Source organism: Dendrobium catenatum, unplaced genomic scaffold, assembly GCF_001605985.2.
Source record: "Dendrobium catenatum unplaced genomic scaffold, ASM160598v2 fragScaff_scaffold_1105, whole genome shotgun sequence".
NCBI classification, from domain to species: domain Eukaryota; kingdom Viridiplantae; phylum Streptophyta; class Magnoliopsida; order Asparagales; family Orchidaceae; genus Dendrobium; species Dendrobium catenatum.
The window spans coordinates 1,043,823-1,070,436 of NW_021319567.1; the positions used below are offsets into that span (position 1 = coordinate 1,043,823).

Genomic DNA, 26,614 nt, shown 5'->3' on the forward strand with positions numbered 1-26,614 from the left:
AAGCACTGAAAAGTATATATTTTGATATATTACGGATAGCTGATACACCTTCACTTAAAGCCCTCTCCAATCATTTTCATCCGCATCTTAGAATAGTCTAAACTATTAACCACTGTTTAAAGCTATACTTGGTGCATACTACAATTGATATAAATATATTCTGAGCAACTTCTAAGCTCTTACTCTCCACCTTCCATAGACATTTAAAATTTTCTCCTATCAAAAAGAATATTTTGGCTCCTCTCAACATTTCGCCGGTGTTTTCAAAAGTGCTAAGTTCCCTCAAAACAATTCCACTGCCAAAAACCATAGTTAAACACATACATAAATATGGGTACGTAAGTAAATGCATATACATTTCAATATGACCCAGATCTAACTCGATTGATCAAGATTTGACTAATTCTATGTTCGAACCAAGCTGAGTTTGGTTCATTAGTTGACTCAATGACTTTAATCAAAGGCAAAATTCAATTTGATTTTCGAGCATTTTTAATACTCAAGCCAAATTTATAGCCTTAATACATGAAATTATGTTGGGAAAATGATGAATATTTGAGTTTCATTGCATTTAATTTAAAAATCTAGCAAAATAATTTATATTTATGTGAATACATACAATTAAACTACTTCAGGATGTATAGCCTAAGAATAATCTAATTTTCACAACTATCTAATGCATTTCCATCATCCATTATCTCTTTTCTATCACTTATAGCCTTCATTTCTTCTTTTGCCTCATCAAACTCATCTTTGCCATCCTCAAAATTTACTAATCTAAAACTTGAAGATCTTGTTACAACATCTACCATGTTTCCAAGAGTGCAACTGACGCCGGAGCTGAGACGTTAATTGTATTAACTTCAGGATAGTTAGTTCCAATTGGTAGTTATATGGCTACATCGGATTAGTGTTTGCTTTTGGTTGTGTGTAGCCTAATAGGTTGCTACCTTTGTCTATAAATAGGTAGCAATGTTTGTAATTGAGGATGGCTAAGATGAATAAGATTTGAGTTGAGTTTAGCTTGTTTGTTTTCCTGTATCCTAAGAGTGATTCTTAGGTGGTGGATCCTTCCTCCAAGAGGTTCTTGGAGTTATCCGTCCATGACCACCGGATCATCAACGTGGATTCGTCGAGCCCTCTCCGGTCCGGTGTCATTTGGTATCAGAACCGGCAAGATGCCGGAGAGAATTTTGGCCTGAACTTTTTTTGAGAGAGAGATTTATCTCTTCCTGTATCTTGAATTTAATCAAGTGGTGGTTTCGTGTCTCTGTCCTTGGGTCTGCTAGCAATTTCCTCCCGTGGGTGTTAGGAGCTCTTGACAAAGAATAAAGAAATAATTCTTGTTTAGTTCCCTGTTTCCTGTATCATGTTTTACCAATTATTGGTGGTGGAGTGAGACGGCACAAAGAGAAGCATGTCATCTTGATATCCGCTGGAGGTGTTCGCTGAGGCTTCCAATATCCGTTGGAGGTGTTCGCAGTGGAAGCGTAGTGGGCCGACAGCCATCTTCTGGTGGTCGAATTGCGATTACAAGTCATTGTAATAGATTGAAGGCAAGATCATGCATTCTTGAAAACCATATCTTCTTCGTGTAGAGAGGGCAGTCTGCATTGTCCTGCGGTGTGAGTGAATGCTCTGGACAAACTGGAGTTCTGGCGGACGCAATCTCATGCTAGGGACATTCTTTAACAAGTTGATGGCATTCTTGTCCGTTGTCGTGTCACCGCCTCCGCCAGTATCATTTGGTGACAACCCGTCTTAGGTGGCGAAGCGGCTTCGGTGGCGACCCGGCTTCGGTGGAGAATTGGACCCGATGGCAGAACTACTTTGGTTGTGAATCGGCCTTGGTGGCGTAATCGGGAAGCTTTTCTTGTTTTATTCTCTGTATCTTGGACAAAGATCCAAGAGGTGGCTGAGTTCCATCCTAGGCGGACTTCAAGACAATGGCTACAAGAACTCTCTCCAGAAGATCTCGCATCCAAACATTCACAATAATTCTTGAGGCTGATGGACATTCTTAGGCTGTGAAAAAAAAAAGGTGGACCATCAGATGTTTTGATTAAAGCTAGTCTTGCAACTGAGGCATGGAACTTCAAGAGTCTTTCTTCAATCAAGAAACAAGGCCAAAGCAATTTCTTTGAAGTTTCAAATTACAGCAAGGTTCAATTGGTGGTAGCTGCATATTTGGAATTGTTTGCTTCCAACGGATTAATTTTTGTTCTTGAAAACCAGAACAAGATGCCTTCCCAATGGACATGGCAGGGACCACATCAAGAAGAAGAAGTCGAAGATCCTCTACAAAAAATTGCCCGACTCAAATTAAGATTGTCAAGGATTGAACGAAGATCCTTACGAACCGATGATGACGACGAGGGCATTTCAGATGATCAGATCTCTTCCACCCCTCCCTCGATTGAGTTCAGCTTCAAAGAAATTAAAGATATGTTGCCGAAATCGCCGTCTTTGTCTGTCTTTGATGAACCCGTGTATGACGTGTATGAGGATGACATGTTCGATGGAGTTCTTGATTTGGAGCAACCCTCATATGATAATTATGATAAGAGTAAGACAAATGTCCAATCAGAACTATTCGCACACAATTTTCCAAAAGAGATCGAGAAAGTGGAGGTGCCGCCGCCTAAAACAGCAAAGGGAACCCTCATCCACCACTTAACATCTCCCTTCCGTGAATACACAGTAGTTCATGATGGTTGTCTTGCCAAGCTGGATCCATCTGCTCCTCTAGACAAAGTCTGTATTATCAGTTGTGGTATTTTAATAGAGATAAGGGCAACGCTGAACATTGCAAAGCCAAAAAAAAAAAATCATTGTAATCATTTTTTATCTAGGAGCCGTTGGTCTTGGCATAGCATCAGGTGTAAGACTTGTCGGAACATCACGAATTATTGGTGTTGACTTCAATCCAAACCGATTTGAGGGAGCAAGAAAGTTTGGTATAAATGAGTTTATGAATCCCAAGGATTATAATAAGCCAATTCCATCTGCTTATGCTACTATTGAGAAATTAAAGATTGGTAGGCAAATTGACATCGGGTGGACCTATCCTGACTGGTTTAGCCAGCCAAATCTGCCTCCTTAATGTGGACAACCGGGCATCTTTTTGTGAGCCTGAAGTTCCTCCTATCCCGGTAGTATGACGTCGTAGCTAAGACATTAATTGAATTAACTTCAGGATAGTTAGTTCCAATTGGTAGTTATATGGCTACATCGGATTAGAGTTTGCTTTTGGTTGTGTGTAGCCTAATTGGTTGCTACCTTTATCTATAAATAGGTAGCAACATTTGTAATTGAGGATGGTTAAGATGAATAAGATTTGAGTTGAGTTTAGTTTGTTTGTTTTTCTATATCTTAAGAGTGATTCTTAGGTGGTGGATCCTTCCTCCAAGAAGTTCTTGGAGTTATCTGGCCACGGCCACCGAAGTAGATTCGTCGAGCCCCCTCCGGTCCGGTGTCAGAAACCTTGTTTCACTAGCCCTTGATACTCTTTTAACAACATCTAATATCAAATTTTCATTATCAAAGATTATTACCTTAAAGATTATCAACTTCAACATTGACAGTACTAGCACTCATCTCTCAAGTCAAGGAAAAGTGTGTACCAAAGTGTTGTGCTCACCTAAACATGTCTTATTGGCGGCGTCCATTTGAGAGGAGCACAAGATAAGGCCTCATCTAACCTGAAAATCTAAGTGAGCATCGATATGAAGTTCGACCAAACCGATTCAATTGAACCGGTCCATTTATGTGTAATCAGAGCGGGCGAGCAGAGACGAAGCAAGCAGGCGTCTGTGGATCAAACGCATGCGGGTTTGGGAGTAATTGTGAGCATGCGGACGCGACTCCTCGTGTAAGTCAATTTTGCTCAATCTAGTGAAACTGCACGAGAGAAAGAGAGAAGTTTAGGAAAACAACAACCGAGAAGAAGAGCGAGATATTGTGAAAGAGAAAGTTGGAGGAGAAGGAGAGTCGCTTACTGTTGATATATTGTGAAGGCTTTGTTCTTGACGAGATGAAAAAGAAGAAAGGACATTATGTATCAAAGAGTAGAACGAAGAAAAAGATAGTACAAGAAAAGATATATTGAGGTAAATAACATAATAGAGGTATATATTATTTTGATCATATGATATGCAACATGATTAGAATACATATTAATGAATGGAGGCGTCCAACATTACTCTTGATAACATTAGATTTTTCAAGGTTATCAATATTGCTAACATTACTTTTGGACAGTGCAAGAATCAAATCTTTGAGTCAAAGACAAAATATGAGAAACAAGCAAGTGTATTTGGGGAAAAATTATATAAGGTTAACTTGTTGAGAAAATTTAATTTAAGTTTAATATTAATGTTCTAAACTACTTGTAGAGACTGAACTAATTACTTCCTCGATAGTTAGATTGATCCCTAAGGAAAGCAAACTAAAAGTTTAAGGAATTCTAAAGAAGGATTTTGATATTCAAAAAGGAAAAGAGGTGGATGATTACATTTATTTTATAGTTATTATATTTATTTTATAGGAGTTACATTTTTATTATTGTTTCAATACAATTATCTGATATTGTATCATGTTTATAGACTTATTAAATTATAAAGAAACCACTATACATTAAATTAAGGAAAAATAAACAAACTGAGTTGCAATAAAGTATGTACATAAATGTGAAAACTGCTTATGTAGATTGATATGTATATGAAAAGAAAATGAAATGAAAACAATGAATTGCAATACGAAAATGAAAGAAAAATGTCGAAATGGCAAATGTATATACATGTGAATACAGGAGTTCACCATCTTATAATATTGGTTGGGGACGCAACATACTTGTGCACGTTAAATGGAAAAGAAAATGAAAATAGAAATATCTAAATTAGTATTTATTAGACGGAACTCCTAAATTAAATGAATTATTAAAATTTCAAGATTAAATGATAGAAATGTGATAGAAAACGCTTGTAGGAAACAAGAATTTCCCTTGTTGAAATTTAATTTCAGCACTTTGCAAATCAAAGATTGAGAAAATTTGGATGAATAAAACCAGAGAAGAACTTTTTGATTGATAATAATAGAAGAAAAGCAACAAGATACAATGGATCCTCAATTGAAGAGGAGGATCGGCTCTCCCAATCTCTAAACACCACTAGAGCCCAAAACAAACCTAAGAACAATTTAATTTAAGCCAAAACTCATCATGTACTAATCCTAGGGAAACAATCTACTTAAAGCAAACAATTCAAAATGAAATCTCTAAACAGCCCCTCCTTTCAAATTTCCCTCCAAAACCCTTCTTTCACTTGGCTGCTGAACCCTAAGGAAGGAAGCGACTCGTGCGGCATGTAGCGCGAAACTTCTGTTCCACCTCTGATAGACAAAATCCAGTCCCATATGGACCGGTTGGACTAGTCTAACACTTTCAAAGATCCACCTTGCCCACAAGGTGGAAAGACGACTACCTCCTCAGATTCCTCATCATCACAAACGATAAGAACCTGAAGAGTTTGGTCCTTGTATTGGTGCCCCGGTGTATACCTCTCCTCACATCTGAAACAACGTCCCTGTTTTTGCAAGCTTCTTGAAGTTGTCCCCAGGTCTTCCTCCTTCAGGGTCTCCCGACGAGTACTACCTGGTGTGGGCTCCTTGGGTGATAAAAAGGAGGTGGTCATCCGGTATGACCCTCCTAAGCTGTATCTTCTGTCTCTCTCCAGATATCTTTGATCCTCCACCAATTGAGTTAGCTCCATAGCCTCTCCCAAGTCACGATGCCTCATTACTCGAACTGCTGCCCGATTCTCTTTTGCAAGTCCCTTTATGAAGTTCCCCTCTAGCACTATCTCAGAAAGGCAGTCCAATCAGCTAGCAAGATACTCGAACCTCTACCGGTACTCTATCACTGAACCATCTTGTGTCAAGGCAAATAACTGTTTGTAGAAGTCTTCTCCCCTGCAGGTTCGGAAACAATCTACCAAGCAATCCTTGAACTCCCTCCAACTTCGTATGGGTCGTCGCATGTCCCTCCAGTGGTACCAAGCCATAGTCTTCCCTTCCAAACTTAGGCCCACTGACTCTTGTCCTTTGTCAACCCATTCAAGGCGAAATATTCTTCTACATTATAGATCCACCTATGCGCGTCTTCCCACTCAAACATTGTCATCTTCAATTTCCTCACTCTCAAATCTCCTCCTTCACCCTTGCTTCCTCCTAAGTTTCACATTCCCCGAGAGAGGGGGGGTGCCCCAAATTGTACCAATTTCCCACTTCTCCGCTCACACTCAAACATTTCCTCACCAGCCCACCTTCTCCCTTTAATTTCAGTATCCCTTCTTTCAAATTCAGCCCCTCTCCTTTCGAAATTGACACATCATCGATCATAATCAAGCCCTCGCCTTTCAAATTCAACACCTCTCTTTCCAAATCCAACACCCCTCCACTCATGCCCAACCCTCTCACGCCTCTCCACATACCCTCTACCCATCACCTCCCTAGGAATATGCACTAGGAGAGGTAGTCTCCTTTCTCCCTCCCGGATTTCCACTTCTTGACCTTCTCTTCACCTTATTGGAATAGGGTTTTCCACACTTCCTTGGTTGTCGGAGGCTTCCCTCGCCTCTGACGACGCCGTTTTGGGTTGACCCTCGAGCAACTTCTTCAACATCTCTCCTATGATGAAAAATTTTCCATCCATCTTCTCGTTGATGGTTGAAATTAGTCTTTTGACATCTAAAAGTTAAGTGTGGAGATCTGAAATTTCATATTTCAACTGTCTGATCTCCCCCTCCAATGCTTCCACTTTTTTTCCTGCCATGGGTACCCGGATCTCGGATCCAAATAGCAAAAACGGCCAAAAAAAGCAAAGGTTCTGGTCTTCAAACAATGAAAAACAGAAAGATTGGAGAGAAAATGCAAACGAAGATGACTTTTATTTCTGCACAGGAAATTGCTCTGATACCAATTTGAAAATAAATGCTTGTAGGAAACAAGAATTTTCCTATTTCAAATTTAATTTCAGCACTTTGCAAATCAAAGATTGAGTAAAATTGGATGAATAAAACCATATAAGAACTTTTTGGTTAATAATAATAGAAGAAAAGCAACAAGATAAAATGGATCCTCAATTGGAGAGGATCTGGCTCTCTCAATCTCTAGACAGCGCAAGAGCCCAAAACAAACTTAAGAACAATCTAATTTCAGCCAAAACTCATCATGCCCTAACTTTAGGGAAACAATCAACTTAAAGCAAACAATCCAAAAGGAAATCTCTAACCCTCCTTTCAAATTTCCTTCCAAAAGCCTTCTTTCACTTGGTTGTTGGACCCTATAGGGAGGAGGCGGACTCGTGTGGCATATGCGGCAGAACTTTTGTTCCACCTCTGATAGACAAAAGCCGATCCCGTATGGACCGGCTAGACCAATCTGTTAAAGACAGATTATGTAATCAAGGATATATATATATATGATCATGTAATGAAAAGTTTGATGTTATACCATAACTATTTAAATGCATGAGATTGTTACTATTATATTATAAATCATAATTGACCACTAAGTTTATTTTTGAAAACTCAAATTATTAAATTGAAATTTCATGTAAATCCTCTGTTAATTAAATGGTTGATCAAGAATATTTCGTGTACAAAAGGAGAGGGTCAATTGAAAATAGGTAAGAATTTTTTTATAATATATTTTGACTAGAAAATTATTTTAGTGTCTCTTTGATTACTTTAGAATATTTAGATTACTAAGTAATTATTATTATTGAAAAATTATGATATCCGTCGGACCGTCTGTGTCCACCTCGTTAATTCAAGACTCTAGATCGGGTCATGACAATCGACTTCCCCATAACAACAATAATTTTCACAACAAAACTTTAATCCATTTAGTAATTTCATCACTCCCCCACGCTTCTATACAATTGAATCACATATTCAGCCATTGTTCCACTTAGACAAGGAGTTTTATCTTCTAAAGCATCGTTTCATTCATTTATAGTACTTAATTAAATCAATTTTTTCTTATCTGCTAGATTCTACATCACCTTAAAAATAGCACATACATTTGAATTTTCATTGTATATCCACGACTATTTAAAAAAGAAATGCATTTAATTAGCCTACAAAAAATCATTCGCTTAACAAGTTTGATTAGCACATAGACTGGTAAATAAGTTGTAGCTGCATCATTTTATTTACTTTATAATATATAATCTTGAATGCATTTGTCTCAATTATAGTATTTTGTTTTCTTAATAATAACATCGTTTTCTATGTACTTGCAAACGTCTACCATATCTGACCAACTTCGCTCATAAATTTCCAACAACAACAACAACAGTCTAATTAATCAAAGAAAACAATTACATCTTAATTAAGTCAATAAAATAATAAACTAATAGAAAACGCTAGTAGGCTAAATTAAAATGGGAACAAAGGTGCAGACGCCCAAATCACAAAGACTGGCATTAATTAAGATATTCCTTCATCAGCAACATTTGTAACACACACAGACCTATGTTGGCAGTGCTCAAGTGATTTTCTACATAAATCCTGACAGTGCACAGGGGATTTTTTACTTGAAATCCTGAAGCTATGGTATCCATCACTAACTATATATATAGTCATATAGAACCCCAGACCTTTTTGAAGGTAACGAACAACCTCTCTGGCAAAGTAAAGGACTAATTATATGGGTTATTACCAAATAGTAGAAAAAATAGGGATTTATACAAACATGATTTTAAAGTATGAAATACGTCTGTAGAAACATGGAGCAATAAGGATTATCGGAACAAAAATGCAAGTTGCAAAATAATGGAAGTTCAACCTAACCAGGTAAAAAACTGCCTTCCAAAAATTAAGAGCAAGCACTGCCCAATATTATATTCGGGAGAAAAATTACTTAAAAGTTTGCCATCATAGACCTAAGTTAATATGGCAATATCAATGGAATTGAATAATAAAATATTTTTTTGGTCCAACCATACTTAAATTTTTTTACAAATCCATCAAAATGGGATAAACTGTTATTTAATCTCAGTTGCAAGACATTTAAAAAAAGGCAATATATGCATACAGATCGAGAATTTACTTCCGGTATGAGAATTCATTCCTCTGGATATGTTTATATGGAGGAAGTCCTTCGCTTCTTAGACCCTGCAGCAAATAAACATCTAATAAAGCCTTTTTGTTTTCCACAAATCAATGAGTCATGGGTACTGCACAGGTTGCAAATAAAACAAACTAAAACTATTTTTATATTCCCATACAGCAATTCAATAAGGCATTGAGTAAATGTTGTTAGGCGGCTGTAACTTAAAAAGAGTGAATGAATTGCTCTGGTTAAAGACAATAAACAGTATGGGATATGCACCGCAGGGGCAAGGGGGGGAATAGCATAAATATAGGAAAAAGGAAAAAGGAGGAAAAATAATTAAGATATTATTACATAGGGTTGGCTACTTGCTATCATTTAAAAAAACTCATATAGCCTGGGTGAAGCAGTGGCGATAAATTTTTTCAATAGGCGCACATAAATTAATTTTATTCTTCTAATAATCTTTAATTATGTGATTGTACACTCAACCTTCTCATCCAAATTTGAGATCAGCAATAGTGATTTTAAAAACCTTTTTATTTTTGTTAGGTTTTGTTAATAGAACAAGATATAATATAGACTAGTAAATTACTTAACAATAAGTTGTCTTCTATTTATATCTTAAAAATCTTAAATGACAACTTCATTGTCAATATCATTCAATAGAAGTGACTAAATTATCATTTATCCACTGATCTTAAATTTTCTTTTGTATTCAAATTTTTATAACATTTATAGTCGAAAATGCTCTTTCAACACTTGTTATAACAGTGGGGAAAAAAAATCTAATGCCGAATTCAATATCTTGAAAATTAGGGATAAAAATAAGCCTTATTCTCTATACCATTTTCTCAAATAGGTTTTTGTGAATTTTATGAAGAGAGTCTCCGGCCGTTTAAACTCTTCCTCATATTGGTAACTTCATCATAACCCTAGCGGCCCTAGCCACACGTTATTGAGATATTAAAACCATAGGTTAAAAAGAAATATTCAACTGAAATCTTAAGGGATTTAATTTTTATGTTTAAGACAATTAGCTATTATATCTACGAAATGCGCAATACAAGAAACTCGCTCGACATCATGACCTTATTAATTCACATAGCACAGCACAACATTCATATGCTCTTTAACCGATGTATAATGAGATTCATTAACCAAAATCTAAAAAAACAACTACAAGCTCTTTAATCATAAAATCAAATATTTCAATGACTGTTATTCTAATATGTTTTTTAAAGTCTGATGACATTAATTTTAAATTTTTAGGAGAATTCTTCAATAAAACATTATTTGTATATTTATTATTATCTGCTTGAACACATAGAAGCTCAAACAAAAATCCCTTGAACCCATTAGACTTTTTTTAAATTCATCATGGCCCAAGAAGCCAAATAACCAATCATTTCCTAGAAGAACCCTAGCAAAATCATGCAAGATAATGATTGAGTAATTTTCTCAATTAGGTTTATCGTAATATGAAAGTAATAATTTATATTCCTAAGAGCAAAATATTCATAGCTCTACTAACTAATTAGCAGAAGGGTCATTAAGGCATATGTTTTTCCTCCACTTCGGAAGTTCAAAACTGTAAAATAAGTCATGTTGCTACAGCTTATGCTTGCTAGTGAAAGCAGGAACCCCTTTACTTCCGCTTAGTTCTCTAACTAAAGAAGTCATTAATTCACTGCAGGGGTGCCAGTGGACTTGTTGAAAAATCGCATAAGCAGTAACAACAAAGCAAGAGCTAGAGGGAGTGAATAGCAGCATTAGAAGTATTGTGTTACATGTAATTCTCCCTCAAACATGTAATTAGTACAGGATCAGCTTCTGCTGAGATACTATCGGGGAGAAGGCGGCCAAATAATGTCATATCATATGTATAAGCCTATCAATGTCAATCATTTTCATTGAACTCAAGCAAGTCTAGTATCAGCTGTGCTGAGAAGCCCTAGGGAGGAAGTGAGCCTAGGGAGGAAGTGAGCCAATAAAAGCTAAATGTATGAACCCAACAATGCGACAAGGATTAAACGTAAGGAGCCCTCTCCTGCACATAATATGTGCAAGGGTAGGTCTTAGTCACAAAAATTCAAGATTTCCTCATCAGCAAACAAACCCTTCGAGTGTAATTCCGTAAAAGAGTCTCCAGAAGAAATAATCGCAAAATAAAATTTTCAATGCAATATACAAAATAACCGCTGCAGGCACTAATGCCAACCCATATTAAAAAAAAAAAACCTCAATTGGCTGCAACTGTTGAGCGGCGTGTGAAAACCACAACATTAAATCATTCACAAAAACCCTAATAGTCGTTCCTTGGAGGAAATCTCCCCCATCCCGCCAAAACCAAAAAAGTGATAAAATGAAAAACAAAGATGTCTAATGACAATGTTCAGCGAAACGACTGCGATAATTTGGGATTTAGAACTCTGTTTCAATTTCAAAGCATGGATTGCTGAGGAAAATGAATAGAAGAACCGCAAACCTCGTAGTGAAACATGATCTGCTGAAACAGATAATAGCAACGCTGGCAAGAAATCGAAATCGTTGAGTCTTTGACTTGATGAAGGAGGCACGCCGAGTTGCCAGGGAGATGAAGATCGTGGCGCAGGCACGGGTGAAATCTCGTCGTTTAAACGTTGAGGGTGCATGTAGTATCAACCTCTAACTAGAATTGGACCACAGTCGAACCGAAATTTAGGGGCTGTTTGGTAGCAGGATTTATGCCCGATTTGAGGTGGATTTGGGCGAAATCCAGCCAAATGGCTAAAATGAAAAACCCTAGTAGGAAAATTTCGACATTCATGTTAAATTCTGGATTTTCTAAATTCTATTTTTTTTTTTGCCTGATTTTAAAAATCTGTTGGCTCGAGAGTAAGAGTATGCTCTTTAAATTTGTTATATAGTCAAACAAATACATGAATTTTAATATGATTTATCATAAATGTTATCAAATAATTTTCAGAATTTAAGCTCCCACGAATTTTCGAAATCCGGATTTAGCAAATTTACAAAATCCTACTTAACTCAAATCCTGGGTGCTACAACCAGTCCCTTAGTGTTATTTGGGAATTGAGATCCTTCATTTTTTTTTCTTTTTTACTTAAATTTTGAAATTAAATAAAAATTAAATTTGGTCTCATTTGTATTTTTATTTTTTCTTTTCCGTATATTTTGAAATGGGATTAAAATTATATGTGGGGTCAATCTTTTTTTTTTCTTTTAATTATATTTGGGAGAATATGGATGGCAAAGGTGGTGATGACAAGAGCGGCATTGATGGCGATGACTATCGACAACTGTTACTATTTTAAATTAAAAAAAAAAAACTCAATCTGTTTAAAAAATAAATGTAATTAAAAAACATAATAAACATTTATATATCTTATAATGCATCAAATTGGACAAACATTTAAATTATATATTATTTTAAGAAAACATGTCTGAATGTTCATTTTGGATGAGATCATCCTTGTAATAAGAATATAAGATATAATTCTTAGTAATAATACAAATTTGTACAAGAACTTTAAAGAGTAGGGAGTCCAATTGAAATAGGTTTTCACTTGATTCAAGTTTCGATTAGGACGATTTTTTTAATGCTTCATGAAGCAGTTTTTTAGTATAAAAATTATTTTTTTGTATTAGAAAGCTCCTTCAAGAAACATTAAAAAAGTCGTCGCAAACGAAGCCCCAAACTTCATTCAAATATTAAAAATGAGGTTTGAATCTTGCTCTTTTTTTAAATGATCTATCCTTCTTTTGACTCTTTAATGTTGAGAAGCAATGACAACAATCAGGATTAATTAATGAGAAAATTAAGAACACTAACTATTGCTAGTCATATTTGTAACATTAGTTTATGTGAAAGTTAGCCTTTGAGTTAATAATAAACTACAAGTTAACTATGTTTAGTATAATTTTAAGAACTAATTATATTTGATGTAATTGTTTGAGTAATTTAGTTAAGTGTTATTAATTCTTATTGTGATATAGTTAAGAGTTGTATTAATTCTTATAGTAATGTAATTACATGTTAAATTGATGATTGGTTATATTTTATGCTCTAATGTTTTTCATTATGATGAAAATTTTACTTTATATGTCATAATTAATACAGCTACTAGGCTTAACAAATGTTAAAATCTAGAGCTATTAATATGTTCAGCAATTTTTCCAAAGGAATGACATATTGCAGCATGAGCCCAAGGTAGTTGGCATGTAAATCATCATTAAAGATGAAAACATTATGTGACATCTCATAGATAAAAGTATTGTTCAAACCGTTCTAATCCAACTAGAAGTCAGATAATCTAATTTGAATTTTTGCATCTGACCCCCTTTGCATGTGTTTGGGATTTATCTGTGTGCATTTAAAGGTCTGCACGCATTCTGAAGCCAGTTTCAGGGAATTGGAATGCATGTTTGTGAAATCGGAATTTTTTTCCTGGAGCGCTCCGGTGCTAGAGCAGTGACGCCTTGACATTGTGCTCTTTGTATTTTGAAAATTTTGAACTAACACCCTGACGCTAGGTTCTGGGTGTAGCATCACTATAGGCCGGATATTAATATAAAAATATTTTCCACCATACCATTCTAGTACATTTTGAGCGGTATCCGGCCTAAAGAGTGAAGGAGAGAGATTTTTTAGAGAGAGAATGTATGTTTTGGACAGCTTCATACCATTTTCAACTGTCGGCCCAGTTCTAAAAGTTATACAGATTGAGATAGATCATATTGTGCCTATCTCAGTTTTTAGTAATATAGAGATTTCATGAATTTTCTAATTAAATTTCTCTTTTCATTACGGAAAAATGATGATAATTTTGTACTTATAAAATTTTCACTATATAACTTTTTTTATGTTATAAATACTGAGATTTTGAACACTTCAATTATTTTTTTTTTAATTTTACACTAGGGATTTATGCTATTTTAATTGAATATAAAATAATATGGAACTCTATAAAATCTATTTGTTTGAAGTTATAAGGGACTAAAATCTTTATATTATATTTGAGAAAAAGAAAAATATAAATGATAGGAGTTATAAAAGGCCAGAGTCTTTGAATTTTATCTGAGAAAGGAGAAATCTATTACACTGTTATGTGATATGAAATGCATAAGAGATTTTAATTTATTTAATTTATAAGTATTATTATTTAATTTTTTGGATAACTGGTCTATCATTATTATTTTGTTTGGCATAATGATTGGTTATATCACCTTTAATAATTCTCGTGAATGTTTAATAAAAGAAATGATTGAAAAATTAGATCGATATGTGTGACATGCTGAGTTGTATTAGCTCACTCATTCTGATTTCACCATCTATTTTCAGGGTCTGATAAGGGAAAGAGCCAGTTGACTAGCCATTTCAGGTTATGATTTGAGTCTGTATATGTATTTATTTCTTTTGATTTTGTACAATCACTACTAGTTAAAACATTTTCCCACCTTTACAGATAAATCAAACCTCTACTTATAATACTAGAAGTAGCTAAGATGAACCTAAGAATCAACATAATCTAAAATTAAACCAAATCACAACAATCTCCACATTTGTCAAATTTTAAAATGTTTAAAGAATTTTTCCATTGGTTTCCTCTTCTCCTCCACCAGCTTTTGTCTACAAAGCAAGAATCAATCAAGGACTATTTGAACTTTCTTAGTGCCCTTTTCCTATGTTATACACAAGTAAGGCTTTAGATCCTTTCCCTCTCACAACAAAAAGCCCGACCAAACAAACCTGTTGCACCTCTAAATCAGCGGCCTCCTGTCTGGTCTGCCTGTTTAGCAACTCTGATTCCTAATCGTGGAACTAGGCCGCTTCACGCTTCGTGAATTAAGAATTCTGGTACTGTCGTGATTCGACACATGCAAAATTACGCTTTTATGAAATGACCTGCCTCCGTGCACATGCGCGTTCACTGTGATGACTCCTCGTGCAGACTAGACGTTCTCCGCCCAGATCTTGAACGACATCTCTTGTGCCTGTCCTGCTTCAATTTTTCTAGATTGAATAGCTCCGCCTAGATCCAGAAAGGCACCTCTAGCCTGCTAGCGCAACCACCAACTCCCTACACCTTCAGTTCGCTCGCGCAACCTACGGTCCCGACCTCAGCTCCACAGTCACGTGCCTGTGCTCGTGCACTCTTCGATTCACTACGGCGCACCAGCCCGCAATCAAGCGCAGCTTGGTTCAGCCCGACTGCCCGTGCAGCACACCTATGCAACTTGATTTCGTGCCCCGTGTGCATCTTGCGACCCTCTCACATCAGCCCCTCACACACTGACAATCGATCTCCTCTCTTCTTTCTTTGGACATGAACCTTCCTCCACCTCTACATAGCTCTGATACCAATTTATCAGGATTTCTTGAAGAGGAGAGAAGATCTTCTTTATTGGATCTAGAGAGATGGGGAGAGGGAGATGGAGAGAGAGGAGGGGAGAGCAAATTTTCAAGAGGAAAACATTCTAAAGCTTTATTTAATTTCCCCATTTAATACATATATCACATATAACCTCTACATATAGAATTTACATTGGTGTGATATATCGCAGAATAATACTAGCCTAAAGCTGGACAAAAACCTAACGATCTTTTTACTTTACTCTTACTCCATTTCCTTCCTAGTTATTTTTGGAGAAAATGCCATGATGATATAAAGGAATAAATATTTGCTAACTCTTTAGACATAGTTGTAGTAAGATAGAGGATGAAAGCATCTTGCTAATTGATCACTTCTTTAAAGGAGTTGTTTTCAAATTTAAATTAACTAAACATATTCTAGGTATTAATATAGGTCAAAACTTGAGTATTCTATCAATATGTTTAAGCACCTAAGCCTAATGAATTAGCCCATTTTGATATCATTAAGCAATTTTTAGCTTAAGGGTTACTCATAATCACTTTACTTTTTTTATTTTATTTTTAAATTTATTTTGGCGTGCTTAGTATCAGATAAAAATAAATATTATATTCTTATACATTTAATTTTTTTAAAAAATAAAATAAAAAACCGAAAAGTGACATCTCATTCGTTGGCATTAATTTATTTTTAAAATAAAAATTTTAATTTTAAAAGATTTAAAAAATTTTATTAAAAAAACTCATAAAGGAAATTAAATTAGAGGTGATTTCGGATTAATTTTTGGGTTTTATTTTTTTCACTAGTTTTTATTTTATTTTGCTTACAACTTAATTTTTTGAATACATATTGAATTAGCTGGTGACAATGACGGTGATAGCCAGTGGTAGCTGATGGACATAATAATTTTATTTTCTTAAAAAATCAAAACACCTAAAAAATATTAGAAAGTTATTTTTGAATGTTATAAAAATGATTTAATTATTTAAAAAAATAAAATAAAAATAAAAATGATACATTAGGCAACCAAGTTCTCATATCATAAGATTTTTCTAAATTATATAAAATCCTATTTTAATAGAATTTTTCAAATTCAAATATTCTAAATTCTACTTTCAACTAAACATATTTTAAAATTTGATTTAACTTAAATCCATGTATACTTCCAAACTTAGAAGATTGCCGGCCGGCTTAGCTGATGGATTATTCTACTGGGAATATGGCTCTTCTCAATGGCTTTGACGACTGGGAATTCAAATACGACGACAAATGGAATTATAGAAGTCTACTTTCTTTAGTTTTCTATCATTCTCAAATGTGCTGCGATAGTCACGTACATATATATATAGTGTTAGCTGAGCTATATCTTATATTTTATGAGCAGGTGATGGCTAATGGGAATTTGAAAAAGATGTTCTAATTTAAATATTATAAAAGGAGGAGATAGTTTATAACATAACAAATTTAAAATTTTGACAAAGTTTTTCTATTTTGTAATTTAATACATTTTTTTTTATTTGCTCATCCTTATTATGACGTTTAGCGTCCTTAGATGATGATGATGAAGTGTTGAAGACGTGATGGGATGTCATACGTTGTTGATGGGACTAACAATGTGTGAAGGTCGGCGATGAAGATGCAAGAAAGTAGTAATGGGATTTTTTGGGGCATTGGGATCTCCTTAGTAAGGGCATTAATGTGACTGATCATATGCAAATGTGGTGATGGGACCGTTGATTTGTTAAGGCAATGGTAGAAACAGTGGCGTGTGAAGGTCAACGACGAAAAAGTCATGACATGATCTCATAGGATTCCTCCTCCCGGTTCCTAATAAAGATTATCTCAAAGCCTCAAACCTTTGATTGGATGCACTTTATGCCATTTTTCACCCCCCTTCACAACTCTTTTCTTATGATGTCCCTCTTTCTCCGACCATGAAATTTTGCTGGCTACCCCCTTGGTCTTCATCAATCTTTGAGGCTTTGATGTCTTATCATAAATGTTTAAACCTCCATGTGTTTATACTTATTGGAAAGACCTTATATACACTCAAAATACCAAAAGTTTGTGGATGGGGAGAGTATGAGGTAGTTTTCTCTATTGAAGGTCTTTTTGGTGGTCACATGGAATGGGAGCTCTCTCTTGTTATACTATTGTATAAAGACCAGTCTATGGATCACATATGACAACAATTAAGCGACAATGAAAGTTCTACAAGAGCTTTAAACTCCTTACTCTTTCAGGCAAATTCTTTCTTTTTAAATTTTCATGGACACATGACTTTGAAATGGCTTGGGTGAAATCGTCCTTTTTAAGCATAGAAGTAGGAAGAGTTTTTTTAGAATCCATTATGGACGAAACTACCCAACTTTTCCCTCACTTTCTAGAATGAGATAAAGATATCTAAGATTAGTAACAAGGTGAGCAGACCTTTGGCGGTATACATCTTGACAAGTTCCAAGCTAAGGGCCTCTTTAGCTACAGTTTGTGTATTGATTTTTCCTTCCTATTCACTTTTAGATTAAATCCCTATCAATCTAAATGGTATTAAATTCAAACAAGAGACCCATTATGACTGGAATCTTAAAGCTTGTAGTTCGTGCACCTCTTTCGTACATGACAATTTCACATGCCCCCGAAATAATACTCTCACCTAACTCTTATAGTGGAATAAGTAGAAGTTGTACCCTTATTTGAAAATCCAAATCGAATAAGAAAATTTTGCTACATCTATTCAAGTTTCATTCCAACTCCTTCAAAATCAACTTCAAGACCCCCACCTACGTTTAAAGGCCTCAACCTTCTCTCAATCTTATCCCCTCCTTAAGAACTCATTATGCCTAATTTGCAGAAACCCTTTATACTACATCCAACTTTCCCATCCTGTATTATATGATATACTTCCTTCTAGTCCTGACTTTCTTGTTTTTATTCAGGTGGTCCCCGGTTATGGAACCTAAAGATCTCTTGTCTAAATTTAGTAGCGATTGTCCATGAACAAAAAGCTATTTCACTTATCCTTATTAGAACCTCTTCTCCAAGTTGGTTTCATATGGATAAAACTATCCTTTCTCTCCACACCATAGTTTCAATCAGTTAAAAAGATAATAAAAAAGGAAAAATTTAGTAACTTCGATGCTTCTTTATGTAATTCCCAAATATTGTATCATAAAAATGCAAGAGGCCTCCAAAGGAGAGGTAGAATCCAAGACTGTAAAAGAATGACTAAAGAATTTCTCATTGATGTTCTTATTTTTTTAGAAACTAAAGTGCATCATCAGTTTTTGCACGTTTTTTCAATGAAGATGTATCTTGTTTTCTCTATGAAGATAGCTTTATCAATTTTATTGTAGCTCTAGAGGTTGAATATATGTTTAATGAAATCCCTCTACCATTTCATTTCATCATACTATTCTCTCTGCCCAACTTATTCATGGTCAAGTTATCTATTTTGGTTAATACTTTGTTTATACAAGGAATGGTGCTCCAATTGAAAGAAGGAATTTTTGGACTTTTTTAAGAAACCTTGCTTCATTTATCAATTATAATTGGTCAGTGCTTGGTGACTTTAAGTACAATCTCTCAAGCCACAAGAAGTATATGGGTAAACTCATCCAAAGCAATAGTTTGACTACTTACAGGGACTATTTTTACACTGGTCTGGTTGATCTCCCTAGTCCAGCCTTGTCCATAACTTGGCCTAACAATCAACATGATAAATTTATCCATTCTAAAATTAATAGAGCTCTACGTAATATTAGATGGTTGGACCTCTCGCATCTTCCTCTTATATGGTTCTCTCTCCTTTATCTTTTGATCGCTCTCATATCATTATTAAATCATGAATTATCAAACAAGCCCATCACATATTAATTCTTAAAAAATTTTGGACTATTATCTAGCTAGCATTCTATATTGGAATGCTCTTAATCTAGATTTTATATTTAGAGTCCTATCTTTGTTTAGTACAACAAGTTAAAGGCATTAAAATCATCTCTCAAATAGATTGGTTAGATTCGCACATCCTCTCTATTCTACTCTCTTTCTTTTGTAAAAAAAAAACAAAAAAATATTCTCAATCTGATGAAAAATGACCCTTATAATAGTATACTAACCCTTGAGACAAAATATATCTATGACAACTATACTAAAGTGGTCTCAATTGAGAGTATGTGGATTAAACAAAGAGCTAAAGCATGTTTGCTTAGTTATGGGATGATGATCTCAAATTTATTTACTTTTCTCCTGGTGATAGGAAAATGTAAATCTTATTGGAGAGCTCTCTATGGATAATAGTGTAGTCTCTGCTTCTTATGATATTACAAATGAGATTATATAGTAATATTTGTCTCTTTTCAATGTAACAATCAATATGCCCCTTCTTTCTTGGTCATTCCCAAAAATCCAACTCTCCTTCTGCACCATGCCTCTAGCCTTAATAACTCTATCACCAATCAAGAAATTTTTATATATGGCTCTTCATGATATCTATATAGTGTTTCAAGAATGAATAACACTACTACTAAATTCTTCAAACAAGGACATTGTTGGGAAATAATTCTTATTGATGGTCTATAGCTTCTTCAAGACATCTAATTTTTAACTATGGTTAAGTACAAACTTGTCACATTGGTTTCTAAGATTAAAGTTTTCAATTCTTTGGTAAATTATATATTGATTTCTCATTACAATAATTTTTACAAGGTTATTACTAAACCAACTTAATTTGTTTTTTTTTCATATTATTCATAAATTTTAATCATTCATTCACTCATAATAGGGGCATTATGGAGTGTGAAGTCCTAGGATCTAATTGAAGGATTATATCACTCAAATATGTAATTAATTAACTCATAAATAAAAAAACAATCAACGTGTCACAACCCAATCTAATAAGACCCATAGACAGAACATGCATATCATGTTGACTTGCGACGAATCAATACATGATTAGAGTTTTGAAAAAAAAAATAGATTATCTTTTTTCGAATATTTAGGAAATAAACAACATACTAAAAAGCTGATAATAGCTACCAATATACATAAATAACTCATCCACAAAGAATATTTTCATTTTTCACCAAAATGTATGTATAATAATTACCCTATAGTGCATGACTATAGATGGAACTACAAAACATAACAATTTAAATAACCAGTCGTGAATCTACAAAAGCCAGAAAGAGAAATACATATACAAACTTAGACAAATTATATCCTGACTCAGCTACTCAACGGGCTCTTTTCCTTTCACAGACCTTGAAATAAAATGTAGATTTATTGGGAGCCAATACAGCTTAGCTGAACTTATCAATCTAATAATTCAAATATTTATTTATTAAATATTCAGACGAGTTTTAGAGCAGTTCATAACAATCACTATATGGAATAGAGTATTGCTTATAGTTATCAGAAACTTAAATAACAATACAAGAAAATAAGTAAACAAATACTTAATATATCAGAGTAAAAAATAATATATTTTCCTTGAGCCCTTTATACATATCATCAGAACATAATTTAGAGAATTATGACCATTATGACTTCTATGCTGGAATATTAGAAAATTGGTGCTTATGACTTCCATTACCCAGTACCATAATAGAATATGCATATAACACCAGAATGTGTATTCAATACCAAAATAGAATGTGCATATAACACTAGAATATAACTTTATGTGCCTTTAGAAACAAAATAGAACTTTCTCCATACACTCTAGATTTTCTCAGAATCATACACTTCAAACAAATAAACATATACTTCATTATATTACATAAAAAATATAAATAAACTCATTCTAGAATTCAACCGAATGTTTTAATGGTAGGCAGTGGATATACTACTAAGCAGAAATGTACTATTTCAAAACTTAAATCAAATTATCATAGATTATTCTAAGCATTGTTTTGAACATTTAATTATGCTACAACATTATTTTCTTAGGTCAACGTTATTTTTTAGATAATTAAAATAACACAATTTTCAAATACCTTGGTATAAAATTTTAAAAAAATATCTTAATGTTCAGAATCATTGTCTCTATATTATACAAAAACTTACGTGATGAAAGTTTTATAGGTGTAAAGTCATCCTAATTTTTATATCATAAAATGTTAAAAGGAATAAAATAAGCATAACTAGCTCAATATACTTCTTTCCCCAACCCATCATAGATATCAATATCCAAATTTAAATATTAAACAATATGTAATTAAAGGAAAATATAAGAACTTGTAAAGAGTGACTAAAGTGTAATCAAAATATGAAGTACAAGATTTTTAGTGTATACTTGATTTCAATGTTATCACTTATACTTATAAAACCAACTTCACAAAAGCTTCCAGATACATTACAGAACACTAGATTAAAAGAAAAATCAATTGGTGAAACTTTGATTTCATATAGCCAAAATTATCAAAGTAAAAGATATAACAACATATTAAAAGTTACACGATAAAAACTTCATCAAACTCAAGAAAAATACTTTTTTAGTCATAACTTTTTTTTTAAACTTACTGGAATAAAAATCATATATAGGAGTTCAGAAGTCTACCTCATGCTCTACAATATCATAAACATGCCCAATAGTTGATTCCCGAGCTTTAGCCTCCAAATATATTATCTTTCCTTCTCTCTCTCTTCTTATCCTCCCCCTTTTCTTCCTTTCTTATCCGACAATGGCTAAGGGTGGAATGATATTTGCAAAATGGATTTCAATATTTTAAAATCTAAAAACACTAAGTTGAACTAGCACCGCAATGCTCAACTCCCCAATGTCGCTACGATCCTAGAGAATCTTTCAGATTCTCCTAGAATCTCTCCACTTGAGGCCTGGAGCGACGACAGTGTTGCTTAGCCCCGTAGTGCACTCTTTTTCCCATCTGAACATAGAGGTTGGATGCAGCAGTGCAACCAATCCTATTGTTGTGGCACTCCCAAAGCAAATTCACTTCACATACCACTTCTTACCTCACTTAAAAACCCATTAACACTCAAAAACTTATAATTATCATTTCAATCATCATTAGATAAACATTAATAATTAGTATATGGATTTTTGGGCAACGAATATTACACGGAGAATATTGCATTGGCTAATGAAATCACTCATAGCATCAAACATTAGTCCAACAACAAGCTTCTTGTCTCATGCTTGTTCTTAGGATAGCATTTGATTTGGTTACATGACAACCATTCTTTTTAGAATGGCTCAAAAGTGTATATGAAAACATTTCATCATTTTAATAAATGTTTGCATTAATTATGTCCCTTTTTCCATTTTTCTTAATGTGGAAATTTAAAAGCTACATCATTTTTGCCAATTATTAATTTCAAGGAAAGTTATCCCCTATCACCCTTTCTTTTCACTATCACTATGGATGTATTTTCTCATCTACATAAGAAATAAGTAAATGATATAAGGCTCTCCCCAATGTTGAATGCTAGCAACATTATTTCTCATCTTCTTTTTGTGGATGATCTTTTAGTCATGGAAAGTGTTGGCCTTCAAACTGAAAGAGCTCTTATAAAAATAATATCTACTTTGGCATTTATTTAAGGATTGAAAGTGAATGTTCATAAATTAGTTATTTGTTCCTCTAAATTTGCTAATATTGCTATTGGTTTTTTGGATATCATGTGTATATCTCATGGCTACCTTGCTAATTGAATACCTTGGTATACCTCCACTGTTGGTTCCCTTAAGCTAAGGACTACTCTCCTATCCTTGATAAGCTTTATGACTGGTTAGCTAGTTAAAATCTAAGTTCTTTATCTTTTGGCAAAAGATGTCACATTGACAAATCTGTTATTAATAACTACAACTCTTATTAGCTTAGATATGTTTCCGTGGAAAAAATACATTCTAAATAGCATTACCTCTCTCCCTCGAAGAATTTTATATGATTGCTAAGAAACTAGGAAGGTTCATATCTTCCCTTAGAATCACACTACTCTGCTTAAAGCTAAGGATGAAATCGATATTGACTTTGGCTTTGTTTGGGATGGCTTTCTTACTGCTTCTTAAAACAAATTTTTAGTACAAAAATTAAAATTTGGTACTAAAAATTTATTTTAAGAAGCAGTAAGAAAACTGTCCCAAACGAGGCATGTCTCTATTCTAAACTTACTTTGTAAGGCGAAGGTTATTTGGAGACTTCACAGTTTTCAACCCTTTCTATCTAGTTGATGTGCTAATACTAGTCGTCACTCATACTCTTCTCTTAATTAGCCCTAAAGTTTTTACTTGTGGAAAGAGCTTAAACTTATTGCTCTTAGATTTAAGCACAACTTAACGTTCTATATAATTGATAGCTTAGCTTCTCTCCTTATTTTGACCCATAGTGCAGAGGTAAATCACTATTTTACATTTTGGGTTATGCCTACTTCACCATCCTTAACATAGCAGCAAATGCTCACCTTGGTTCTATCATTTTGAATGTAACTTGGTTTTTGCCTCCTTTGATCTCACCTAATATTGACTACTATAATGCTTTTATCAATTTTGTTGTCTTGGATGGCAAAGATACCATCAATTGAGAGGGGGAAAGTTGTTTCAAGAATTTTCTGGTGAGAAAAGTTTCATTTCATAGTTTACTATATGTAAATTGCAAAAATCTGCTGATAATTTGGAAGCCCATGGGTTGAGCTTTCTTAAAAGTTGTATTTTGTGCAACAACTCCACAAAATCTCATGCTCATCCCTTCTGCAACTATTCAATCTTAATGTTGTTGATAAGAAACTAACTCCATTTTAGCAGTTTCTTCCTTATGCGATCTAATATGTATCAAGTCCTTTATGCTTCATCTAAAATCAACTTTAAAGAGATTAAAATGCTTTATTTACTCATTATCTCTATATTGATTTACTCTATTTGGTGAGAGAGAAATGCTAGAATGTTCAATGAAGAACATTCAACCCTTATGGGCATTGTGGCGAAAATAAGATCTTTGGCTGCTTATAAACTTTTTTTTTTTTTAACAAGGGTATCTATTCGCTGCCACCCTCTTAGGAGACGCTTGGCGGTGTTACTAATCCCTCGGCTAACATAGAAGAAGCACCCACCCCAAAAATCTCTTGGCCCGCACTTGATTGGGCGCACTTAAGAGGCGCTGCCACTCGAAGGGATTCGAGCACGCGTTGGGAAATACCCAATCGCACTCACCCACCAACCAATCTAAGCATCGGTGGGTCCTATAAACTTCAATGTTGGAAGTTAAAAAATACTTGGCCTGATGAAGCTAAGTATATTTTTGAGGGATGGAAAATGTTATTAGATTTTTCTGGAAGCATCTTTTAATGGTTTTCTCTCTTATTTGTGGTTCATTTTCTAACTTTTCTCATAGCTAGAATGGTTTTCATTTAGTTTTGTTTAGTTGTTGGGCTTTTTGTTGAATTGATAATTTATGTTGGCTAATTTATCTGTTCCTATAAGCTCATATTTGTTCCAAGATGAGTTAAGTTTCTTATCTATTTTATACTACCGCCTAGTAGATTATGCACAAAACAATAGGAAATTCAACCCATCTGTTAAGAAGATATACATGCCTAAAACTCTAAAAACTATTCTGTGCGATGCCGTCCGGAAACTAATCAGAATGCGACACATCACGCCTTCACTCAGTATCACGGCCCGGTACCGCTGACGTGACTCATTCTGATTGGTCTCCGAACGAAATTCCAAGTCTCTAGTCTCCACACAATAATTTCCAAGGTTTTCAGAACCGGACCGGACAACGAACCGGAGGAAGGAGGGGTTCACGGTTCGACCGGTTCGACCGGTTGAACCGGGGTCGAACCGGATGACGTAATAAATAATAATATTATTTAAAAAATAAAATAAAAATCAATTTGAAGCATAAACAAATAGCATATACTATAAGTGTCTCTTCAAATAAGTCAATAAAACATAAACAAATGCATAGCTTTATGTCATCACACCAAAATCATAATTTCTCATATCAATCAGCTTCACAATTTCAAACTATAAATACAAATAAATCTAGAAGTCGTTTCCTAGATTTGAAAGCTCAAAAGTTATATCCATCAATCCTTGTTCATCAAAAATTCTCCAAAGCATCAATATCTTCATTGATCAATTGTTTCATTTTCATTTCGAACATCTTCTAGGAATCATCATCTGCATATTAGAATATAAAATGTTAATATATTATATATCATATATATATATATATGTTCTATATTATATCATATATATACTATATATATATATATATAATATATATATATAGTAACATCTTTTTCAAATGATTAATTAAACTAATTATAACTTACTTTGAGGTTTTTATAGAACCTAGTATTTAAGTTCTTCAGCAACAGAATAACATCTTCTGTTATATTTCATTCTCTCATATTCTCCAGAATAAGCTCTAAACTGGTTAGTCATAGAACCCCCAAAAATCCACCATCTCTATCTTGTATAATCAAGGACATAGTTTCTTTTTTTTTTTGAAATCTAAATATAATTAAAAGATTATAAGATATACAATCATAGCAAAGAATGACATCTAAATATAATTAAAGTCAGTATTCATACCTATTCTCAAAATTGAGGTTGTGATGACAATACAAGATCATTTAAGCCTTTGATGTTCTAATGATTTCTTCTCTCGTATGACTGTCAATATACATCCAATTCTTCACATCCAGAAGAGGAACATGTTTGGCTGAGAATTCTTAACCCAACTATTTCTGCCAAATTTTGGGGCACTTGACCGACAATTCCCATTCATCTATAAAGGATAATATATTAGTTAATTAATATTTGATATGCATGATAGAATAAAGCATTCTCACATATTTGTTTCACTTTACCAGGGCTCATTTCTTGGCCATTTTAGCAGCAATTGGTTCCCAAAAGCTTTCTAAATTGTCACGGAAAAGCTACTTCATTCATGTTACTGTTGGTTTAGGACATATATCTTTTATTTCCAATCAGTTCAGTAAACCTTGCAGGTACAGTCCCGTACTTCAGGTTTTTTGCAAAAATTGTCCTTTATTATACTAAATGTGGATTCAAGAAAATATGCTGACAATGTATACCTGTTCTTAGCTGACTATGCCATCTCCTCTTTAAATACTTGTTGTAAGGTTTGTACAACCTT

The 26,614-nt window shown here is 34.0% G+C and overlaps 1 protein-coding gene across 6 annotated transcripts in view; it reads right to left on the minus strand.

Annotated features, from left to right (window-relative positions):
* The window catches only part of LOC110107485 (histone-lysine N-methyltransferase ASHH1), a 48,892-nt gene extending 37,000 nt beyond the window's left edge, over positions 1–11,892 (minus strand). For 3 of the 6 annotated variants that reach the window (XM_028698549.1, XM_028698551.1, XM_028698550.1), the window contains exons 1-2: positions 11,603–11,891; positions 9,112–9,176 (exon numbers count right to left, since the gene is read on the minus strand). In XM_028698549.1, the coding sequence (XP_028554382.1) occupies positions 9,112–9,176; positions 11,603–11,617 (80 nt within the window). In that variant the 5' untranslated portion in view covers positions 11,618–11,891. Of the gene's footprint in view, positions 1–9,096; positions 9,177–11,602 lie in introns of those variants that run through there. The other 3 variants (XM_020837758.2, XM_028698546.1, XM_028698548.1) reach the window with 3 other exon arrangements.
* Between the last annotated feature and the right edge of the window lie 14,722 nt (positions 11,893–26,614).